General features: G+C 42.6%; 2 protein-coding genes across 4 annotated transcripts; one reads left to right on the top strand and one right to left on the bottom strand.

Annotated features, from left to right (window-relative positions):
• Positions 1-298: 298 nt before the first annotated feature.
• tpm4b (tropomyosin 4b) lies at positions 299-8739 on the bottom strand (the record flags this gene model as incomplete). Of its 3 annotated transcripts, none has more annotated exons than XM_080546199.1 (8): positions 299-629; positions 1304-1373; positions 1788-1850; positions 1969-2044; positions 2410-2480; positions 2602-2853; positions 6688-6813; positions 8626-8739. In XM_080546199.1, the coding sequence occupies 8 exons, from the start codon at positions 8737-8739 to the stop codon at positions 547-549; spliced, it is 855 nt and encodes a 284-aa protein (XP_080402325.1). The 3 variants fall into 3 exon arrangements, with proteins under 3 accessions (XP_080402325.1, XP_080402327.1, XP_080402326.1); XM_080546200.1 differs by lacking the exon at positions 299-629 and adding an exon at positions 960-1042; XM_080546201.1 differs by lacking the exons at positions 6688-6813; positions 8626-8739 and adding an exon at positions 3683-4054.
• Positions 8740-19532: 10793 nt separating this feature from the next.
• Positions 19533-24684, top strand: LOC308171558 (lipoprotein lipase). Its single transcript, XM_080546427.1, has 10 exons — positions 19533-19765; positions 20209-20384; positions 20598-20777; positions 20967-21078; positions 21270-21503; positions 21694-21930; positions 22193-22313; positions 22755-22928; positions 23048-23155; positions 23300-24684. Exons 1-10 carry the CDS (start codon positions 19669-19671, stop codon positions 23415-23417), a joined length of 1557 nt encoding a protein of 518 aa, XP_080402553.1. The 5' UTR covers positions 19533-19668; the 3' UTR covers positions 23418-24684.
• The last annotated feature ends 258 nt before the right edge of the window (positions 24685-24942 follow it).

The raw sequence follows: 24942 nt of genomic DNA, 5'->3' as shown, positions 1-24942 counted from the left end.
TGTAAGTTATGTCCACTCAGTATGCTTTGCATTTTTTCCCATGCATGTTTTGTGCATCTTTCTTGTGATTTTGGAAATGCAGCCCTACTGCAATAAATTGTATATAGGCTACAGTACATTTTTACATTTTTGGCATTTAGCAGACGCCTTATTCCAAGGCGACTTACAATCAATAGTAACAGTAACAGTAACAGTAAATGTCAGTACAGTACATCTCTTATTTGTCAGTAGGCCTACAGTAGAATATCTCTCTGCTGCGCATGCACACACAAACACACCACATGATAGCCAACAACAATGACAGTTTCAAATGTTCTTTTAATAACTCTTGCACTAGAGCTCCTGAACAAATCAACATCACACAATTGAACTGCAGCACACTTAACTGCATTTATTACTGGGTAGGGTTTTGGTTTATGGGTTTAGCTCCAACCATAGCAAGTATAAAATCTAATTTCACAACAATTAAGGCATTAAACTGGACATTACAAACAAGCTGCTCATGGAATGTTGATTCTTTTTCTGTTTCTTGTTACCCTTGACTTTTCACAAACTATTCAGCTCTTGAAGTGTTTGGTCCAGGGCTTGCTGCAACCCCAAGTTTTCCTCTTTTGCAGTGGCTACGTGTTCTGTAATAAAAGTAGTAATTTTCAAAACAGAGAAAATATGACATGCATAGGCTACCTGTATGATTTAAAATATTGAATTAAAATGCAAAAGTTAGATACTAACAATGTTCACAAAGGAAGAAGGAAAAGCAGGAAAGGTTACAATAATGGAAAGAGACCATTTAATGAGAGGAGCCATATAGAACAGGAGGATTTTTTTATTGAAACCTTGATTTTACAGAAAGAGATTCAGAAGAAAGCAAAAGAATGTGGAAAAGAGAGGAAAGTAGAAGAGAAGAGAAGAGACAAAAGTGTTCCATTTCAGATGGACAGAGAAGGAGAAGAGTGAATCTACAATGTGTTCATATCATTGAGAGCATGGTCCAGCTCCTCGCTGATAGCCTTGTATTTCAGCTTCTGAGCATACAGTTCATCTAGAGGTCAAAGGTCAGCAGGACAGAGGCAGCACGTGAAGAGGAACAGAGAGGACAGCACAGAGATCATAAGGGGGAAGAGGGAGAAAGAAAGAGAGAGGAAGATTAACAACTGATAGACCTAAGAATGACAGCACTGGGCAGAGAAAAAGAGTGTAGATTAGTACAAAAAGTGCCATTTACAAATGAAACTGAAAACATAATACACCCTCTCAGACAAAGGCAGAAGACATTGACAGTCATAAAATGCTATGTGTGTACCTTCCAAGTCATCTATGGTTTTTTCCAGTTTAGCCACGGTCCTCTCTGCAAACTCAGCACGGGTCTCAGCCTAAGGAATGATTTAGAGTGATTTAGCCTGTGAATGGAATACAGAACTACCACAGACAAAGCTTCTGTAGGCTAATGTATTATGAATGAATGAATGAATGGTCTTTATTGTCATTAATATAGTACAGGTACCATACAACGAAATTTGGGAGGGGGGGGCTCCCCTGGTGCTAGGAAAAAAAATACTAAAAACAAGAAGGGAAAAGAGCTGGTTTACATAAATAAAGGCTATATACACTATCCACTATACTATACTATACAAATAAAACACTGTGCTGTACTCTATGCTATGCTATAAATATCCTAACATTTCCTATCTCTGAACCTTATGTGCACGAGGGTTGTCATATTGCACATAGTATTATTGCACGCTGAAGCGTGTACCCTTTAAATTCAGCCAATCTGTTCTACTCACCTCTTTCAGTTTGTCAGTGAGCATCTTGATTTCCTCCTCATATTTGTCTTCTGCCGAAGAGTACTGCAGAAATACAGTCAATAATATTATTATTCAATAGAGAACAATCCTGTACATTTCAGAGCATAAGGTGTTGATCTAGAGAACTGTTATGAGGACATTAACAAACAGAGAAACTAGCCTTGTCAGACTGGGCCTCCAGAGATTTCAGAGTGTTGGTAACGTTCTTCAGTTCCTCCTCCATATCACCACATTTCCTGTAGGACACATAAGAGGGACGAGATAGGCACTCATGTAACTTTCACCGGTCAGCTCCATCTTGTGGGTTAAATGGAGTAATCAACAATGCCTCAAGCTATTTCACACATAATACTAGAATTTGGTCCTGTCCTGTATGAAAATACATTTTCAGGATAGCCTATAGTGGTACTATTGTCACTAATACCGGTAGTACTATTGTCATTTTTGTCACTTTTTTATTATTGAATTGTTGTTGCTGCTGTTGCTGTTGAGCATGGAGAAAGATCCCAAAACATTTCACTTTGTCTATTGCAACTATATGCAGATATAAGTGACAAATAACATTTAATTTGATTTGATAGTGTAGCAAGTATGTACTTACAGCTCTGATATCTCTGCTCTCTCCTCCGCTCTTTCAAGCTCGCCCTCCAAGACCACCAGCTTACGGGCAACCTGTAACAGAACAAACCATGGGTGAGAGGTGATCTCTTAAACAATTAAACCAGTGGTGGAGCATTACTCTGTCATTTTGAAAGTTGATAATGGATTTCAGAGAGAGGTTCTGTGGGCCCACCTCTTCATATTTGCGGTCGGCCTCCTCTGCAATGTGTTTGGCTTCCTTCAGCTGCATCTCCTGGATCTCCATCTTCTCCTCGTCTTTCATCGCTCTGTTCTCGGTCACCTTCATGCCTCTCACGCTCTCGTCCGCCGCCTTCTCAGCCTCCTCCAGCTTCTGCAGGGCAGTGGCCAGTCTCTCCTGTGCCCGGTCCAACTCCTCCTCCACCAGCTGGATCCTGCGGTTCAGGGACGCCACATCTCCCTCCGCCTGGGCACAGGAAAAGGTCAAGGGTTAGGTCAAAGGTCATCGCTCAGACCGGGCATGAGTGCCTCCAGACAAGGGATCATCGTTGTACATCTGGGCAGTAGTGTGTTCAAAGTCATACTTCACTGTGTGCTATGGCCTATGCCATTTTATTCTCCAACAAATGAAAGAGGTCAAACATAGAACCCCCAACTGAGCTAATCCGGAAGTAAAGGGTGTAATGACTCAAGAATGGGAAAGTTGAACATTGATACATTGCTCATGTTAGTAAGCTACTACAACATCCTAAGCAATGTAGCCTACGTTAGTCACCCAGTCTGTGTGTGAGGGGTAACAAACCGCTGCTTATCAGTCTGCTTCCTGTGACACACAGCATTGGAGATAACCCTATGTCTGTACTCTCTTCCTGTATGAGGGGGGGGACACCACCTCTGCTGCCTCTCCCCGTTCACTCAGGAGGGAGAATATCAAATGGGGATATTTCAATAGTGGTTACATCACATCACATACAACGTGACTGTAGAAATATCATCATTTACTAATTAGCATTTTGCACCCATTAGTATGAACCTGTAGGCAGAAAATGGACAACAGCATTCAGGTAGAGGGCGTTTCCGGCACTCTTCGGATACAAAATTAATGGAAGTTGGAACTTCTCTCCCCAAAATCATTATGCGCATTTACGCGTCAAATTCGGCTCTGCCCTTTTTTTGTTATTTTACAGCTCTTTGCGAATATAGACGTCTATCTTTGCGACAAAGATCTAATGAACAAAGAACAACAGCCTAGGTAAGTATAACGACACATTGTGGCCAACATTCAACATTCTCACTTTTTCGCGCAGTTCCCGTTCGTTGTCCACCTCCCTTTGTAACAGTAGGGCATGCTCCTCTGCGTCGTCAGCTTGTCCTTGGAGCGCCTGGATCTTCCTTTTCACCGCGTCCATGTCGAACTTAGCAACTTTTCACTACCGTCCAAAGATCGTTGAAAAGTCTTTTTTTTTTTTACTAAATCAATAATACTATAACCATCAAATGTCTCCGATTTACAATCGACTTAACCGAAACACATGTATATAACGAGAAGCGAGTGGTTTCCAATGATCACAAATTATTCCATAAGTTAGGAGAAGCGTCTGAATGATCAAGGAAGTAGAAGTAAGTAGGAAGGGAAGGGCTGAAGTTTTCAGGAAAGTTATGACTAAATCCTCCAATCCTGTGCAGAAGCCGGTCTCAGATGACATCACAGTTACAGGGGAGGTGGTTTCCTGCCTCAAAGAAGTGTTTTATTTTTTTCTTCCATAAGAGGCATAAGAGAGGATAATCGTCTAACTTCAGGACTTATATGGAAAGTGCAAGGTGGAGGCTTGGTCTGCATTTTTTTTTACACTTTCACATAATGTATTGATTAGTGTGTGTGTGTGTGTGTGTGTGTGTGTGTGTGTGTGTGTGTGTGTGTGTGTGTGTCTGTGTGTGTGTGTGTGTGTGTGTGTGTGTATCTGTATGTGTGTGTGGGGGTGTGGGGGTGTGTGTGTGTGTGTGCGCGCGCGTGTGTGTGTGTGTGTGTGTGTGTGTGTGTGTGTGTGTGTGTGAGTCATACAAGTGAGAGGGTAGATCTAGAAGTGACTATTTCACAGGTAAATTATGTTTGCGTCTACTGCAATACTACATGTTGTAGGCTATGTATTACAAAATGATCTAGCATAAGTACTTGACTCTCATGTTTGGAATGTTCATTGATTTAGTTTTCTGAAATGACCTGCAGCCATTGGGCGGCAACACATTCCTTTGGTTCTCCCTTTTCCCCCACCCTTCTCTGCCAGAGAGTAGAGACAACAGCATTCTGTGAACTGGGTCAACCACAGTAAGTCTATATGAATAATGTCTCTCTATTAAAACATGGATAATGTGGATGATGCTACAAGGATGGAATGCAAGTTATTTGTATGGGCAGGGCAGAAGCAGTAGATGATTAACAACACTGGACAGCTTGGTTAATGAATTTAAATAAAATGTGAATGCTGATATATCATGTTTATTCATGTAGTGATGCAAATCGGAAATGCATCAGTGTATGACCTATGATGTGAAGACCTTATCTCGACTCCTCTCCCAGGATTTACACTACTAGTACAATGAGAAATACTGCAGTAGCCAATTACTTCTGTGACTAAAACATAGAAATACTTCAGAAAATGAATACAGGAAGAGCCTCATCTGCTTAATTCTATGTCTGCAGCTGGAGCTGCCACAACAGAGCTTTCATTCATGGAATTTGATTCTGCCAGTTGAATCAAGATCATATATTAAATGTACTCACAGCCCCGGGCAGTACTCTGTTGTCAAACCAAAGACTAAAACACACAGTCTTTATCAATTATTATGTGTCTTAAATGTTTATTATGGTGGATTCTGTCCCCCCCAAAAGACTGTGAGTCTGATCCGATGCCCATTCTGTTGCCTGGTACATGAATCAAGCTAAGATCAAATTGCCTGTAGGTAGGTATACTGTAGGCGCTTGGTCCCCTGGTCATTGTACAGTGTGAATACAGAGGCTGTTACAGTTACAGTTCTACAGAGAGAAGTGTCTGTGTGACATGCCTTGCGGTCAAGCCCAGACGCATTGATTTCATTAGACACAAGAGTGTGGGGTTCCCTGTTTGCTTTAGCTACATTCCTGAGATTCCTCAATGGCCGCACAGCTAGCAGAGCTCATTCTCCTTCTCCTTGCTCCTCCGCTCTGCCGCTCGGCTGCTTGAGAAACATCTCTGTTAGAAACCTGAGAGACACGGATGGCTCAACAATACAATACTAACCCTAACCCTAACCCTAACCCAGCAATGACCTGGAGAGGGATGGATTTGATGATAAGGGATGCAGTCATCATATCTATAGAAACTGTTTAAAGATATAAGTCTCTGGAGAGCTATACTCTTAACTGCAGTTTTACAACTTGCTCAATAACATGGAGCTTTAACTCTGACTTTCACATAAATCATGCATGGATGTCCATGGGAGATTAGACCTGAGTTAACTATAACAGAGTTATGTGCACAAATCTCCAGTTAGCACATTGCCAAAATTAACAACCCTTATAATACAGTTCAACGAGGCTACCTACCTGGAAAAAAAACAACTGGAAAAGGGATGTCTGTGGGCTTTACCCATATATGGGCATTTGGTTAGAAATGACTGTATATTAGCCTCATGACTGCATTGATTGGGTATTTTCTGTTGATTTAATAATGTCTGGGTGGAAATGTGTTGAAAACTATTGTTTGAAAACTATCTTTGTCCTTATTTGACCTAATCACTCATCGAGCTAGGAATGTTGGCCAGAATGTGATATTCTTCTGTGGTTTGGAGAACAGAACCAGGCCAAGTTGTAGCTTGTTCACCAAAGGTATCCTCAGCAGTATTATGAACTAACTTGCCAAAACACAAACAAGGTTCTCAATCTATTCATATCTGGAATGTTGTATACACAGGCACAATAGAATGAAAATAGAATAAGACGAAGGCTTTAATTGATTGAATTATACAGGAACTGTCTTTGAAATGTGGAGTTCTTTGAGGGTTACCCACAATGACCCGTAAGTGCTCTCGTCTGTAATTTTAATAATTTTAATTTTGCCATTTAGCAGACGCTTTTAATCCAAAGCGATTTACAATTACGAATTACAGGGACATTCCCCCTGGAGTAACTGAGTGCCTTACTCAAGGGCACACTGTGGTTTCAGGCGGGATTTGAACTCACAACCTTCCGATCACAAGTCCAACTCACTATCCACTAGACCACCACTACCCTACACTAGACCACCACTACCCCTGTACTTACGTCTGTGGCTTTCTTCTCCGACAGTTCCAGTTTCTCCTGAGCGTCCTTCAGCGACTCAATGTACTTGTCCAGCTCATCCTCCGTCCCCTTCAGCTTCTTCTGCATGCCGAGCAGCTCATCCTCCAACTAGGAAGAGGACAAACCAAGACACACACACACACACACACACAATTATTGGAAACACATGATTGAAATTCACAATGTTGATTTTGCAGTGAAGTACGTATTGTTAAGATTTGTAGGTCTCCTAGAGATGATAAGACTTGTTTATGTTGGATTCAACTCTACCTGGCCCTGTTTTAGTGTAGGATTTACAGTGAGCTTAAACGTAGACAGAAGGATTTACTGTATAATGCCGTCGACAGACCCGTCTGCCCTAATGTTGATTCTCTGTCTCTGGGCCCAGAATACCACGGCAAGTGTCACTTATTTGACCCAAGCCATCCAAACAAACTAAAGAGATCCACATAATCCTCTCCCAGGCAGACTAACGTGTGGTGACTAAGTGACAACTGCCACTTCTGTACTATCTCTGCGCAATGAGGTTCTTAGTCATATGAGAGGATTTCATCCGTTTGTTTTGATGTAGATCCCCGCTTGTCATCACCCCAACCTCCCTGCTAATTGGAATTCCAGTCATACCTCCCGACTTACAGTCCCAGTGAGTAATAACGCGGTTTGTTCGTATCCCTTAATGCTTATTTCAGAATCAGTTGATCTTTTAAAATATTGTTTAGTATGTATGTATCACAGTATGAGAAGTGATTTAGGCCAATGTAATATCCTAAAGTAGTCAATCATCTTTATGTGAACCCCATAAAGAGTGTTAGCTCTGAAGCATGTACTAAATATAGGCATTGAATCACGTCGTCACACAGTGAGTGATTAACAGGAGTTTCTGCCTCGGTATGTTCCAGAACCAGAATCCTCATCCTGTGAGTGGCGATGGTGCTGGTGGTGAGTACCGAGGAGGTACCCCAGAGTCCTGTAACTCACACCAAAGTGAGGAGCAGAGCAGCAGCTGGCATAGTTTAGTTTTTATTCCTGGTTCTCCCAGTCCTCCCTGGTCTAATCCTCCTGGTGCACTGTGGGAATAACTGCCAGGCAGTCGTCACTCTGCTATTCTCTCTCTCTCTCTTTCTCTCTCCCCCCCCTCTCTCTCTCTCTCCCCCTGGGTCTCCTCCTTCTCTCCATCAGTAGACGGGAGGACCACTCCCCAAACAGTCCATCAGCTGTTCTGTGTCTTAATGTTTGGTTACTGTAGTACATTGGTTGGTGCTCTGGTCTTTACTGTGGGATATTTCACATGCATATGTTGCTTAGCTCCCTACATTAGAGAGATACATTCCAGTTGTATTTAACCTTGCCTTCCTGGACCATTTTGATTATAGCAATCATGGTTGCTGGCTACAGTACAGTATGCAGTGTTGCGTCTAAGGAAGCTGAACTGTTGGACGGTCAAACCTTTCTCAAGTAACTCTTATTGATTCAATGGTCACAAGTTAAATCAAGTTGCTGTGTACCTGTGCTGTAACACTGTGGTACTACTCCATTAACGTTAAAGTTGTTACATTGCAGTTAAAAGCAATACATTATTTTACAGGTTACATTCGATTCTCAAGGGACATACAACACGAGCAACAGCATTATCTGTACATGAGGTGACTAACCACCACAAAATATTTGATTTAATACATATATTTACATTTGACATTTTTTACCATTTAGCAGACGCTTTTATCCAAAGCGATTTACAATTAGAGATTATAGTCTCCCTGGAGTAATTTAGGGCTAAGTGTCATACTCGAGGACGCACTAGTGGTGGTGTATCTTTCACTATACGTACATCACGATTACCAGTCATCTGTCTCTGCAGCTTATTAAATGACATCCATTAAATGACATCCTTCTTGAACCACATCCGGCCATGCTGCTCACCTGCTTACACTTATCTTCAGCTGCTTTCTTATCAGACTCTGCCTGCTCCGCCCGGTCGATGGCGTTCTCCTTGTCCAACTTCAGCATCTGCATCTTCTTCTTGATGGCCTCCATGGTGGCAGTTGGGGTTCAGTGGCTCAACCGGGTTTGAGAAAGAAAGAAAGTTGGGGATAGAGAGATCTAGTAGGCAGGCAGGCAGGCGACTACTGCGTCCTTCTAGTGAGTCCCAGGTCCGACAGAAGTGAGCAGAAGAAATGGAGAGAGAGTGAGAGCAAGAAGAGAGAGAGAGAGAGAGAGAGAGAGGGAGAGGGGGAGCTGAGGATGCCGACTGAAACTCTGGACCGCTATAAGTGATTTAAACCTGAGTGGAAGGTTTGGAGACAACCCCATATTCAGTCCCCAGTGACAGACCATTTCCACCACTACCCCTTCCTCCCTAACCCACCATACTCACCCCCATAGCTTACTGTGCCCCCCCCCCCTCTCTAAACCAAACCTCACTCAAAGGCTTTCTAAGGAATGGCTTGGCGTATATCCACCGTGTCTCCTTATTTGGTTGGCTGTCCTCTTTCCTTTTTTATAAGAAAAAAGTGGTAGTGAGAAAGAGAAAGGTCTTAATGGAGCATTTAAAACATGTCACTACTGTGACCAAGATACAATACGGCACACACCTGTAGACAACTACATAGCTGGAACATGCCTGTCTCAGTATTCCTCATGGGGCTGAGTATCTGTGTGCGTTTCATTCAAGCCTGTCCCCCCCTTACTGAGGAATGCTCAAATTGATGGTAATACCACAGTTCTGGTTAGTGAAGAGATTCGTTCTACAGTCAAAGAGGAGCGATAATGGAAGGATCCAGCTGAGGGAAATGGGTGGAAATTGCAGACTGCATTATCCTCAAGATTTACACCCAGGCTCTGAATAAACGCAACCCTGCTTTGGAATTATCTTAATTAAAGAGCTTTTTAATTACTATTGGTTTGGCACAATTACAAGTGAACATTTAGACTATATTTTCTTGTCTTGTTCTTCTTGGTGTTTTTTTAAGGGAGAGCAGTTATATTTTCATATCATTCATTTAACCCTTATTTATCCAGGTCAGTCCCATTAAGAAATGAATCTGGACCTGGTCCAAGATAAAGGTAAAATAGGGTAACCTGGGATTACAAGGTGAACCTAATGGGATTACAGCCAATGAACAGAGAGCATGTCAAGTGAGTACCACAGGTTCACAGTCGGTCTGTTTGTCTGTTTTCAGCTCAGCAGATACTGTTACAGCTGTTCAGGCTAAAAATAAAGACCGCTACGAAATCAAAGAACAATGATAATATTATAATAGCACAGGGATAAACTTAAAAGAATATGGTGCTTATGTATAATGCTGATAATGCAATACTAATGCCACACACACACACACGCACACACGCACACACACACACACACACACACACACACACACACACACACACACACACACACACACACTCTGTCTGTGCACAGCTGATGCAGATTTTTAGGTAAATTCCCTCCCAACCACATCTGAGGCTGTGTATGCCAGGAGGCTCTCAGAGGCTCTCACACGCCATACACAGACACCATACACACACGCACACACACACACACACACACACACACACACACACACACAGACACCATACACACACACACACACACACACACACACCTATAAAACACCATACAGACCTCCATATACACACACACACACACACACACACACACACCTATACAAACACCATACACACCTCCATACACATGCCAGACCACTGGCCAGAGACAGATCCACCTAGCATTCATCCTCTGGTTCACAGAGGATACGTTTGATTCATAAGGTTCATTACAATCATTGACGATGTTAGAATGTTATTAAACTTTAACATTGATTTGTACTGAGTCGATACACTGTGAACCTCTTCAGAACTGGGGTTGTGGTTGAATAGACGAATCAGAGATTGTCACTGTAGTGAATGGAGAAATAGATCAATAAATGTGTGTCCTTCCCTCCAAGTAGTAAACAGTCCAAAGGTTAGAGTACTACTAGAGTACTTACTCACCCGCTCTGTTTAAAACAGATGTCCTTAAATGGAAGGATCAGCAGACATTTAGAATAATAGTAAACAGTATTGCAGCTCACAAGGTTTACAGCTCTGGAGTAATAAAATTGGTGACATTTCTGTAGCTTTACCATATTTGGTCACTTTGTGTCCTCAGTAAACATAAAGTATTTGAGATAATACTGGTGATAGACAGTGATTCTAGTTTATCTAGATAGTGATTTACAGTTTATTTAGACAATTTGCCTACTGTATGAGTGGCAAGGTTAGTTATGGGGCATGATATTTACCACATTGCTTTACAGAATAGAACGTGATTGGAGAGATGGGTGGACCCTTCTGCTGGAGGGAGGGAGGGAGAGAGAGAGAGAGAGAGAGAGAGAGGGAGAGAGAGAGAATCCTCCCACAGGAAACAAAGCTCAACTCCTCTTCTCCTTTTATGGTAAAAACTCCCCTAAAAGCTGTTGAATCATCTTAGCAATGCAGTCATGTATTATTATACATGTGCTGCCAAGTTTGAATCATAATGGCTTAGGGAACGGTAGGACAGAATGTATCTGTGTATTTGATACTATGCAGAATATCTGTCATTACAATTTTCCATCATATACACTTCTTTTTGATATCACAAACACATCATTCTTGGTCATTGATATTAGTCAACTTTAAGCTCGATAATAATATTGTAGTCAGCACTCATTTCAAATGCAAAAACAACCCACATATCAATCAGTTTACTTCTCCTGCCTGCCTTGGGGTTATTGCCTTTCAGTTTTATCTCATGTCACTCATGTGATAGTTTACACCTTTTTTATACCTTATAATCAGATGGTGTAAAAGAGAAGAGAAGTATATGGGCCAGGAGAAACTGTAATCCATGGTTCAGAGTTGTTTACACAACCATTACCCATTTCAGTTAACTTTTGTCTTCTGCTCTCATTCACTCCTATTGATTTCTTGTGTAGTGGCTGTTTAAACAGCTCTGAACCATGGATTACAATGAATTAACATTAACATTACCTAGCCACGGACTACTTTCAGTGTAAGGAGCCATCTAAGCTGTAAAAAGAGAACTATTCCTTTAAGCGGACACCACCGCACTGAGAGTTTAGAGAACATAGTGGTTGGAGGCTGATCTGAACCCTGTATGGGTTGTAGTTGGCCGCCCTGCTATCCTATCAGCCTAGGGATCAGAGGACTCAAGATATCTAAGAAACCCTGCTCTGCTGGTTTGATGGAACACAGTCCTGCCTCCCTTAAGCTGGAGGGGTGGAGCTCTTGTTAAAGGCTGTGGGGCTACAAAGGGTTGGAGAAGATAAGTGATGACATGTTGGCTACTTGGTGTTACATCTTCTCCTTCTTTCCACTTGAGTCTTGTTAACACAGACTGCTTCCCGAGCCCTATATCTGTATGCACGTACAACAGCCGAGGCTGGTGGAGGTATAAATCAGAGGACGGGCTCTTTGTAATGTAAGGAATGGAATGAGTGTTATTATTATTGTTGATTTTGTACTCTACTGTAATGCCAATGTCGAAGAACATGAACCTAAAGTCCATTCATTCATTCATTCATTCATTCATTCATTCATTCATTCAACCTAAGAATTTTACTCTTCTGTACTCGTACATTGGATGTAATAAAAGCGATTCTTGTTGTTGTTGTAATTGTTTTTCTTTTATCAATATTTTTATTATTTGTTTACTTTTTTGTTTGTTTGGTTGTTTTGTTTTCTGTTGATATGTTTGTGATGTACCTGTGTGTTTGTGTTGTAAAACTGAAAAACCCATAAATAAATAAAAGCGATTCTGATTCTGATCTGATTCTGATTCTGAGTAATTCACGTGTTTGATACCATTCTTCATTCTGTTATTCCATCTACCCCCACCAGCCTCCCTATACATACAGTATGTATGTGTATGGCTCTTGGATGTAATGTGAATAGATACTTAAAGTATTTATTGTGTAATTCCCTAGACGATAGACACAGTAAACTGGGCTTCAACCTTTTTTGCACTTTGGATTAATTCTAAATGTCTTCAGTGGACTCTTATAGAATAAGAGTATACAACCATGCATTACTGTCCATAATGGTAACACAGTATTTCTCTGTTGTGGCCAACCCTTCAGCAGTATAATAAGTTCTATTTGGAGACCAGGTTGTAGCTTGGGAGTGAGTGAAGCAGGCGTACTCACTCACTGGTGACATCATACTGTCCATCTCCACATCTCCCCAGAGGTAAATCAGGTTTCCTTTCAGTCATGGCTGCCTGTCAGTCATGGACATAAACAGCTCAGCAGTTAGAGGCTGAGGGATCGAGACTGAGGGACTCAATGTTGATGTTGCCGTTTTGGTCATTGGTGTGGACAGGAAGAGTTCTCTCTAAAGGGCAATCTAGGGGTTGACTCATTTCTTAGACATCTCACTGGTGATAAATGTAAAGCACGCCCTCTAGTGGTGAGATGTGGCACACCTGATCTAGCTAAAACCTCAGCCTGATCGGCCAGATTGTTGGCTCTCTGTAGACCTTGATGTCTACACTTAGTCTGAGATGATCTCTCTGTCAGCTGATACTGTTGCAGAGGTACAATAACAATTAGCAACATTTGTAAAGAAGTCTCACATTATTATTATTAGGATTATTTATTTATTCATTATTAAAGCAGTGCTGGCAAGTGTGTGTGTGTGTGTGTGTGTGTGTGTGTGTGTGTGTGTGTGTGTGTGTGTGTGTGTGTGTGCAGATGGGGGTATTGGGGGTGAGGGGGTGTGATGTGTGTTTGGGAAAGACTGTGGTGTGTGTGTGTGTGTACAGAACGTCCAGATGTTAATGTGTGTGTGTATGTGTGTGTGTGTATCTGTGTGTATCTGTGTGTGTATGTGTGTGTGTGTGTGTGTGTGTGTGTGTGTGTGTGTGTGTATCTCAGTGTCTGTCAGTCAAACACTTTTTTTCAAAGTGTAATGATTAAAGTACACTTTAGACAGCTTCTCTTTTATGTCAGACTGCTTCCTCAGTACCTCTATCTGCCATTTCAGCCCGACCACCCACTCCTTCCGCTGGAACTCCAGCTGCTGCAGCTTGGTTGGAGAGCTACTGCTGATGGTGATGGGTGACCAGGTCTCTCCTCCGCCCTGCTCCTCTCCTTAGCCTCAGCGCTCCGCTGCTCCACCTGCAGCAGGCTGGCCTTACTCTGGGCTTGGCCTGCAAGGGCCTGCAGATGGGAGTTTATAAGGAAGGCTCTCTCCTTCTACCACTGAGCCACCTCCTGCTTGGCCAGCCCCCTGTCTGTGAGAGCTTGCCTAAAGAGACAGCCAATGAGACCATTTCTCTTAGCTGTCTCTGTTTTTTTAGTCGTGGTGACCTCAAGCAGGCTCGCCATGGCCAGGGTGAGCTCCCTCCCCATCTGGGCTTGGCCTGCTAGGGCCTGCAGGTAGGCGGTCGTGAGGGAGGCTCTGTCCTTCCCCCACTGGTCTCGGTCCTCCTGGAACTTGACGCAGGCCTCGACCCTGCTCTTCTCCAGGTCCAGCAGGGCAGCTCTGGTGAGGACCAGAGCCTCCTGAGCTGCCACCTTGTCCACCAGGGCCTCACTCTGCAGGGCCGTGATCTTGTCGTCTGCCTCCCTGTTGGCATTGACGCTCCCCTGGAGAGTCACCCTGACCTGAGTTAGGCTCCCCTCCGTCTCTTTCTGGGCAGCTTGACGCCTCTCCTTCTCCAGGTCAGAGTTGTTGCGGAGGAGGCTCCTCCTCTCCTGCTCCATTTTGTAGAGATTTCGGTGGAGGCCGCTCTCTCTCCGTCAGCCCACCTCCACCTCCTCCCTCACTCTCTCCAACTCCACCTTCGCCCGAGTGCTCCTGGCCTTCTCGGCCTCCAGCTCTGTCCTTGGTCCTCCATTCCTCCTTCTCAGCTGCCCACTGCTCCTCCAGATGCTTCTGCATCCGGGCCATACGAGACTTGGGAGCAGCTTTGTCCTCCAGCGGGGCTGCCTTCTCTCCCTGGGGGGCTGCCTTAACCTCCAGGGGGGCTGCCTTCACTCCCTGGGGGGCTGCCTTCTCTCCCTGGGGGGCTGCCTTCTCTCCCTGGGGGGCTGCCTTAACCTCCAGGGGGGCTGCCTTCACTCCCTGGGGGGCTGCCTTAACCTCCAGGGGGGCTGCCTTCACTCCCTGGGGGGCTGCCTTAACCTCCAGGGGGGCTGCCTTCACTCCCTGGGGGGCTGCCTTCTCTCCCTGGGGGGCTGCCTTAACCTCCAGGGGGGCTGCCTTCACTCCCTGGGGGGCTGCCTTAACCTCCAGGGGGGCTGCCTTCTCTCCCTGGGGGGCTGCCTTCACTCCCTGGGGGGCTGCCTTCTCTCCCTGGGGGGCTGCCTTAACCTCCAGGGGGGCTGCCTTCTCTCCCTGGGGGGCTGCCTTAACCTCCAGGGGGGCTGCCTTCTCTCCCTGGGGGGCTGCCTTAACCTCCAGGGGGGCTGCCTTCTCTCCCTGGGGGGCTGCCTTCTCTCCATGGGGGGCTGCCTTCTCTCCCGGGGGGGCTGCCTTAACCTCCAGGGGGGCTGCCTTAACCTCCAGGGGGGCTGCCTTCTCTCCCTGGGGGGCTGCCTTCTCAGCCACGGGGGCTGTCGTCTGAGAGGAGAAATTTCTCATTTCAGTTTTGGCTGCTGCCCTGAACACTCGATTTTATCCGTTCAGGACAGAGTATCCTACAGTTTCATATTTCCTAGATAACCTTATGTCTCTTATTATTTCAATACACTAGTTCACCTCTCTTGTCATTTCATTGCTAATACACTTAGTCCAGAAGCATTTTATGATTGATGAAGTTGATTTCAAGTACCTATACCACCCAATATTTCCTTTATTATTAGCCCTACTCTATGGTTAAAGCTTTGGAAAGTCGCAACTTCATATTTGCCTGAAATATTTATGTTACTGTAACTGATGGTTAAAAATATGTATGTTAAAAACATTCACTTGTTGGTGTACCACAAAATAACAGGTTGGTGCAGAATTATTAGATTATAAGAGGTTTGTGGGTTGCCATTTACCATAACAGAGTCATCTGACTGGTCATTACTACTACTACAGTACATCATGAAATGCCATAAAACTGACATGGAAGTACAACAAACATTCTGGCGATGAGTGGATGGGAAGGACTGGAAAGGAGGAGGGTATTCCATCAATGTTGCTAAAGGAAAATTTTGTGAGACTTGTAAAAGAAAATCTGGGTTTATTTTGATAAGTGAGACTTATCCTTTAGCAATGTTGATGGAATACCCCCCAGGAGCCTGGCCATGCCCATACACAACACAAACAGACAGACAGACACAGACAGGAAAGCGAGAGAGGTACTGGCACTGCCTAGGTGGAGGTGGAGGGCGCCCGTCACTCTAACAAATACAATATAATGCAATATAAGTTAACTTTAGCATGTGTTACTTGAGTGTAATGATAAATGGTAACAAATATTGCATGAAGAAATTCATGAAACCATAACGAATCAATAGGATTAAATCGATATGAATGTTGCAGGGAGTGCACCTGTCCACTAGAGGGCTCACCACCCAAGCCCACAGCCTCTCCCCACGGTCAAGCCCTCTGTTATGATTCTCAGCAGCAGCAGCAGGGGGTGCTGTAGTATAAAGCCAGTGCCTGCTCCCCGGGTTCCTCTCCAGTTTGGATACACTGTGGGCCCCATATCCCCATACAAACCTGGGCTGGGTTCTTAAACACAACATGATATTTGCTTTTTCTACTTGTTTCAACTATCCATATCATACCAACTGCTGTTCCCGTGTTTGAGGAAAAAACAGCAGATATCAAGAGGAAGACGTTGAATGAATAATATTATCATAAATTGCGGATCAGTCTGACACCAGATCTGGAGCATCTGCCTGTTGCTTGCTGGTGTATCACACACACACAACACCGTGGGAGGATCCTGTAAGGCTGCAGGGGATTGTCTGCTCTGTTTGGCTTTGTAATCAGACCAAGAACGATTCTTAGAAGTCCCATGCTAACTTAATGGTACTGTTGAATCTCACGTGCAGGAATGACGTGCCACATTAGTTAAGATCAATAAATAGGGTTACTATACAGTCAAGTTCAAACTTGGGAATGAAATCCAGCATCAGAACAGACAGAGTAATTGTCCAACCTCTAAAAGGAAGCACACAGTATAGGCCTACCATACAATCAGTGAAGTAATACAATGACTATGTCTTTGTTTGTGCATGTGTTTTTCTGCCGATGATATGCTGTGTATGTTATCAACCAATTAAGACATAATATACAGATATAACAGAGACATCCTGTACATAACATAACACTTAATCAGGCTCTGTTGTCCTAGGCCATTCTTGCCCTAAACATCAGCTGGTCAGCTAAAGATTCATCAGTAAAACATGCAAGTATTCATAAACCTAAAAATAATTCCATCATACTGTATGATGAGCCATACAATCATGTAATGCAGTACATGATACAATACAATACAATACGCTAACACTACATATACTGTATGACCGTGTCTAAACATAAACTCCAGTAGTCTCAAAACACTTACTGTATATAGATTATAGAAAAAGCATGACTAGGGCATAATGGACGCCAGACTTGCTGAGACTTGCTGGCTGGACAGCACCCTGCTGGCTGGAAAGTGACCTTTCTTCATCTGATTTATTTCATATGCCATGAAGAAAGCGCTGTTAAATGAGAACCCTTCACCTATATGGTCTTAACTCTTCATACAGTATGATGGTAACCCAATCACCTCATTTGGATCAAAGGATCAAAGGGATCCCCGGCATGTAATAGCCGTCGGGGACTCATTTCGAAGCAGGATCACTTCCACTTCCTGATCATGAAAAGTATGATCAGGGGCAAGCTCATACTTTTGGACAAAAAATAAATAATAATAATATTAATAATTCTTCCTTCTTCTAGCATTTTGACCGCCAATGGCCTCTGGCCTGAGCATAGATTACTTTTTCTTGTGATGACTGACAGATAGATGATTCACTTACTTAGACAAAATGTATTTGTTGTAATTCGCTTTGGATAAAGGCGTCTGCTAAATACCAAAAATGTAAATGTAAAATGAAACTTCTTAGAAATACAGGCTGCAGGTGGAATCCTACTGTGATGACATAAGTAAGTCATACAGATATAATGGACATAAAAAAGCACCATCTTTGCCAAAGCTAAGCTTCCCATAACAGCTGACACAGAGCAATATCTTGCCAGCTGCTTGGCTATCTTCACTCACACACAGCCACACACACACATACAGTATACCCTGTCCCAGCTGTTTCCTTACCCTGTGCTGGAAAAGAGAGAACGTGGAGAAGAGAATGGAGCTGTGAAATTACCATGACTAAATGATCATGCACTTCCTGCCTGTAAATTAGCTAGAACATCTGCTTTCATCCATTGAAGTATAGAAAGCAAAATATCATGATTTCAAATGTGTATGTCGTTAAACGTTGGTATACTCTGATCTACTGATAGAGGTGACTCATCGATACGGGCATGTATTTTCAATGGCATGGTTGTTCAATTTGGACACAAAAGCTAAAGGTCATAAAATTAGAAAACCAAGGTTTGGAATTGGACAGAAGGCGCATAGGGTACATATAGGTACCGTACATAAGTACCAAGACCAATAAGACATTCAGTCAAAGTCTGCTCAAAACAGGACAAACCTGCTTGGATGTTTAACAGATTGTACTGTACTATTTTTTCCAGACCTGTCTGTTTTTCCTGTGGTTAACTAGGGGAGTGGGGTTTTGCTTCATTGGTTGACTCTGAAGGGTGAAGAATGTTTTCCAGGTCACCTTGAGTAGGAAAACAGAAAGAAAAAGATGAAGTAATGTTCAATGGGCCCAAAAAAAGAAGAAGAAATCCTACATTATTGAAACTGAATATCCCAATCGCAATCTGCCAGATCTCATGAGATTTTTCCTGATGCAGTCAATCAAATTGCATTTATGGAATGCTGTCAGAAATATGTGTCCAGTGGGTCTGCACAATTCTGCCTGGCATTGATTAAGCTTTAGACAATGCAATGTTTCTATGGGGAAATATTCAGTGATACAAACTTGCCAGTTTCAAAAGGGTTATTTTAGTCAGAAATTGCAACGGATGATGAAAGGACATTCTAGGGCTTTGACCAATCAGGACTTATTTCTTGAAGCCAAGCTTATTTGATAGTGGGGCTTAGTTGTGTCTATCCCTGTACATTATGGCACTGTTATTCAGAACGTAACGGGGCACGACCGCAATGACAACCCTCTCAACCTGTGACACATGGAAAAATAAAGGATCCGGATGCCAGCAAAAATACGCACGGGTTGAATTGTGAGTCCGTGCCAAGAACAAGCATTGGCAGGACATCAGATGGTCCTAATCTGTAAATAGATTAACAAAACAAACAACAACAAAAACCCGGCATAATAATAAATATCGTTATAGAGTTACCCAAATGGATAGTGGATCGGGTAATTTTTTAGAACTTTTGAAATATTGTAGGCCTGAAGTAACTTTACAGCATCAGCTAATTACTCATTAGGCCTATTAAAGGTTACCAGAATTAGGGGGTTGCAATGTGGTTATAACAGTCTAAACTGTTTTTTTTTCTTCATTGAGCCCAATGAAACAATGAACAACGCCGGAATAAAGAACCCCTCGTGATTGGTTGACATTGTCCTGGTTTGGGAAGGTTGTTCCCGCCTTGCCCATGCCTTTAGACCAATAGAAAACGGCTACAATTCACACGTAAGGGAGCCCGCTTCTCTATAAAAGAAAAAAATTATTTCTTGGCATGTCAAAGTGAATTTATCAAACAGCAACTCGACTATATTTTATGTACTTTGGAAAATAGTTTTTTTTTTCTAACGGTATTATTCCGTCGGATAATCGTGACAAACCATTTCCTTTATAATTTGGAAACATCTTTAAATCAATTTAATCAATTGTACTATGCAGGGAAAAGAAATAACTTGGGTGTTCATAATTGGGATTGCTATCATCAAGTCATGTGAACCTCTGACTTCCACTACTGAAGGAACTTCTCTTAGTAAGTTTGGAAATGAATATGCTGTTATACCAGGTGCATTATAATTTCTGAATGCACATGTTATTGATGGATATGTCTTAAAAAAAATAGGACCACTGTTTATGACAATGTTAGATTTTGGTATTTATTGACCGTTGGTTAACCCCGGGAATTGTGTGAATTATTTGCATTGGCTGCTGAGGTTCTAAACGTGTTTTAACGGCTCATTGTACAGATATGACTAAACAACATTTGTTCTAGTATTATACAGAGGGTTAAGAACACATTTGAATAAGCCTAGTCAAATGCAACATTTTGAACAACAGTAACCTACTGCAAGATATTACGGGGGAAAAATGTGGTCTGAGAAAGGATTACATTTTATCATCTATCTGAGAGGCAGTATTTTCGAGTGTTTTGGAACATTTCGTCCTCGATACCATAATGCGTCTTCTCACTCATAGATAACACCTCTGACTGGATTGTGGACTACAGTGACATTGAAACCAAGTTCTCCGTACGCAGTGCGGAGGAGCCAGAGGAGGACCTGTGCTATCTTGTGGCTGGGGATCAGAGCACAATCTCAAAATGTGGATTTAACACATCAACACGAACCTTCGTCATCATCCATGGCTGGTCTGTAAGTACGCCTACATAAAGTTCATTCAAACCAGCAATAAGACATTATGTGTATTGCGCACACACACACACACGCACACACACACACACACACACACACACACACACACACACACACACACACACACACTCACACACACACACACACACACACACACACACACACACACACACACACACACACACACATTTCAGTCTTTTCTTTGTGTCCTAGGTGGCAGGGCTCTTTGAGAGCTGGATCCATAAGCTTGTGGCTGCCCTATTTGAGCGAGTGCCCAATGCCAATGTAATAGTGGTGGACTGGCTGGTTCGGGCACAGCATTACTACCCTAACTCGGCCGAGAACACCAAGCTGGCGGGCCGAGATCTGGCAAAGCTGGTCAACTGGTTGGAGGTGAGATTTTAGATGTATAGTATCAGATCAGAAATATCTACGTATATTGATACAGTATTTGAAAGTGGGTGTTTGTCTTTTAATTAGTAGTGGCACGAATAGCCCAAAGAGCCCTTCCTTGTGTAGATAAGGATACATTAAGAACAGTAATGCATGTTTAACAATGTTTTTTTTATTATCATTTAAAAGGTGGGACAGAATTATGACCTGACAAAACTTCATGTGCTGGGGTACAGTCTGGGTGCCCATGTGGCTGGCATCGCTGGGAACCTTACCAACAACAAAATCAACAGGATAACAGGTGCAACTCGTCTTACAGTATCAATGCACTGTATTATGTACAGAACATAGCAACCTTCTGAGTGTTTCTGCACATTAATAGAATAACAAAGTAATAATCAGTATTGTGTTTTCACCCCCAGTGTACTGTAAGTAAAGTGTTAAACAATTCTCTCTAACTCCTAGTTCCTCTGCCTGTCCTCTCTCCCCCAGGCCTGGACCCAGCTGGCCCACGCTTTGAGAACGCTGCCACCCTCAGCCGCCTGTCCCCAGATGATGCCAACTTCGTGGACGTCCTGCACACCAACACCAGGGGAAGCCCTGACCTCAGCATCGGGATCCAGAGACCCGTGGGCCATGTAGACATCTACCCCAATGGAGGCGTTGAACAGCCAGGCTGCACCTTTCACAACACTATGAAAATGATGGCCACCTACGGAATCTACAGTATGTAGCTCATGGCTATTTCTCCTACTCATAAACTTAAACACAGTAGATGACCAGAGTATTGTACATAGAGAAAAAAATCCATGTTTTACATTGGTCTGTAATTTCTCATTGTGATTTGGACACCAGCTGCTGTCACATAATGGTTCTGCGTCAGCACTCACACGTATTCCTCCCCTGTGTTCCGCAGACATGGATCAGATCGTGAAGTGTGCCCATGAGCGCTCGGTCCACCTGTTCATTGATTCGCTGGTCAACCACCAGAGCATGGCCTACCGCTGCAGTTCCAAGGACGCCTTCAACAAAGGCCTCTGCCTGAGCTGCCGCAAGAACCGCTGTAACAACATGGGCTACGGTGTCAACAAGATCCGTACAGCCAGAAGTACCAAGATGTACCTGAAGACCGGAGAGAAGATGCCCTTCAAAGGTACGGTATATATGACATGTTTCTACACAGCTGACCTAACTATAACCACTGTATTCTACCTAAACAAGATGGATGTAAATGAGAATGCTTGTCGGAATTCTGTACGATAGTATTATATTTGGGGTTTTCGTAAAATGTTTTGCAGCATGGAGTATCGTCATTGCTGTAAAGATGGTTTGAAATAAACTGAATTTATGATCGTGTACAGTATAATGTAAGACGTTTAAAGTGGAGGTCTAAAGGCAATACTTTCCATCTCCAGTGTTCCACTACCAGATCAAGTTCCACCTCCGCAACCAGCAGAACCTCAGCCTGGTTCAGCAGCCTGTCGTAGTGTCCCTCTATGGGACCCATGGGGAGAAGGAGGACATCACTATGACACTGTAAGCACCTTCACTGAAGACCCACATCACAGGTCAAGGTTCTTTAATGTCACTTTATGTAGCCTCTTAACAGGGTGCGCTAGCACTTGTGAGTGTCACAACATCACTTCAGGGATACAAAGCAGTCTCCCTCCCTAGCTTGGTTAACAGCTGAGGGCTGGAGAAATGTAACCACTGTCAAATTCATAGATGGAGCTTTGGCTGCAAGGACTGACCATCCATGAGATAAAAATGATACAATATTTACTCATGTTTTTAAACAAGGGCGTAAAACAGGCTTATATTTGGGGTTGTGAAGAAAGTTGAACTAAGCTCATGAGGCATTTACTATATGTTATATTCTTCAAGAACCAATGGCTATATATCATTCCATTCAAGTCCAAATGTATGTAACAATCCCAGATTGTCCCTGTAATAATGCCTGTGTATGTGAACCCACAGGCCCAACATGATGACCAACAGCACCATGTCCTTCCTGTTGACCTCTGACGTGGACATAGGTGAGCTGCTCATGATCAAGATGCAGTGGGAGAGCGACTCCTACTTCTCTTTCCTCTCCGACAACAAGTTCACCATCCGCCGGATCCGTGTCAAAGCTGGCGAGACTCAGTCCAAGTGAGTACGACAATCTAGTAGTGTTTTCCTCTGAGCCGAGCTGATACTCGTTGGGTTCAGTTGAGTGTGTTTCTGTGTGTGACATGACCTTCATGTCTTTCTTTGTGCTCCTCCAACAGGATCATCTTCAGACCAACAGACGCAGAGTTTGCCCCTCTTATCCAGGGAGGAGATGCTGTAACTTTTGCCAAGTCAAAAGAAGATCAAAACAGCAGGAAGCTGGAAAGGTGAGGGACTGGACCGTTTGTTTTGTTTCAGTTAGAATACTGTCTGCATGAAGGGAAATGACATCAACAAAATGACATGGCTGATTACTCCTCACCTGATGCTTTACTTACCAATGTTGTGTTTGTGCTTTTATCTCTTCGCAGATTGCACAGGCTCAAAATGCACGGAAGCTTTTTTAAACAACCCATGAATGAAGCTGCCATCGACACGACAATGCCAACAACATCATTATCATCATCATCATCATCATCATCATCATAATCTTCATCTCCAGAACGTGACTGAGAACATATTGATCCCACCTTAGAAATTAATTAGTTGATGGCAGCATGCCCGGGTGTCCTTTGTCTGTTACACTTTGATATAGAAATGCCTCATCGGTTTGAGTAAAGATCTGCATGAAAGTTTGAGTTTTGTACTGTATGTTCACAAATCTCAGGTAAAGATTTCAGCCAAAGTCTATGCAACCTGTATTAGTATCTGTGATTTCACACAGAGCAAAAGTTACTTTTACAAAAACTGAGCTCTGCTGTGAATATGTACTGTAAGAGATCAATAGAATTGAACATTCCAGTTAGAGAAATCAAACTCTCATTGGTATATTTTTCATTTACCACAGATATCTCAGTCTGATCGGAATATTTTATGCTAAAGTATTTAAAGTGCCTTTTCCTTGTTCGTTTTTCCGCATATTTCGGTCTTTGACTTTTTTTTTAAACATTAATACCATTTCTTTTAACTATAAACTGTATACATATTTCAATTAGCATAAATATTTGAAATACAAACCTTTAAAGCACCTGTTACAGTATTTGCATGAAAGGGATTTATGTTAATGGTCCAGCATGTAGTTTTGCATGTAGCTGCGACCGCTGGCCACACTGAACATTTTAAAATGTACATGCTACATTTTCTAAAAGTGCCAAACATGTGAATATCCTTGTAAACAAACCAAATGTGAAATACCGTAGGCACATAAAGGTCAGTGTCATACCTGACACCTTATTTATCATGGCCATTGAGCACTATTTTGAAACACAAATCTACATTCTGAACCTTTAACTGTTAATATAAAAATATATGTTGTGTTAAAACTATAGCTCTATTTTTGTGTTAAAACTATAGCTCTATTCCTGGGAAATCCAAGTCAGTTAACGGTTGTATGTTGTATTGCTGAATAGCACAGGTCACTTTATAGGCTGTTTGTTTCTACACTACAGTAGGTCACCATGTTAGGAGTTCATCTAGCTCTAGTTGGACAGCTAAGCAGGTCTTCTTTTAGAAAAGGTTGATGAAATTTGCCTCTTAAGTAAAGATGAAATGACTGGAACTTTCCAGGTGATTGATGGGCCTGACTTGGAAGGAACAGATTTGTAGAGAATGTTGTCCTTTATATTGTATTTATTGATTGTATATAATTTCTGAATTAGATTGTATATAATGTTTGGTTTCCAATGGTACTCAACTTTAAAATGTTGCCTATATTTTCATGTTTTGCTTGAAATAAATAGTATGGCTTTAATATGTGAGTTCAATGTTGATTTTTTTAGTTGTGGACAATATGTTTTTTAAACAAAACCTGCAGCTCTTATCTCAACAGCAATCACTTACTGGACAGTTCACTTTTCACTCTTCACAGCTTATTTCATTAGAAATAAAGTTGGTCTAATTCCACAGATTGTCCCGAGAGACATGACTGTGGAAAGCCTGCTAGTTGCCTATGTCCTCATACTAACATACATTACTTACAAATTAGACAGTTCGTGTCAGCCTTGATGTTTGAAAA

Source organism: Nansenia antarctica (assembly GCF_963989245.1).
Source record: "Nansenia antarctica genome assembly, chromosome: 16".
NCBI classification, from domain to species: Eukaryota; Metazoa; Chordata; class Actinopteri; order Argentiniformes; family Microstomatidae; genus Nansenia; species Nansenia antarctica.
Note: the sequence above shows the minus strand (reverse complement) of the source record. Positions and strands in the feature narration are given on the sequence as shown.

Coding starts and splice junctions, on each gene's coding strand:
- LOC308171558 (XM_080546427.1), top strand. CDS start 19,669: ATGCAGGGAAAAGAAATAACTTGGGTGTTCATAATTGGGATTGCTATC. Junction 20,385..20,597: donor TCATCATCCATGGCTGGTCT/GTAAGTACGCCT, acceptor TTTGTGTCCTAG/GTGGCAGGGCTCTTTGAGAG. Junction 21,504..21,693: donor GGCCACCTACGGAATCTACA/GTATGTAGCTCA, acceptor TGTGTTCCGCAG/ACATGGATCAGATCGTGAAG.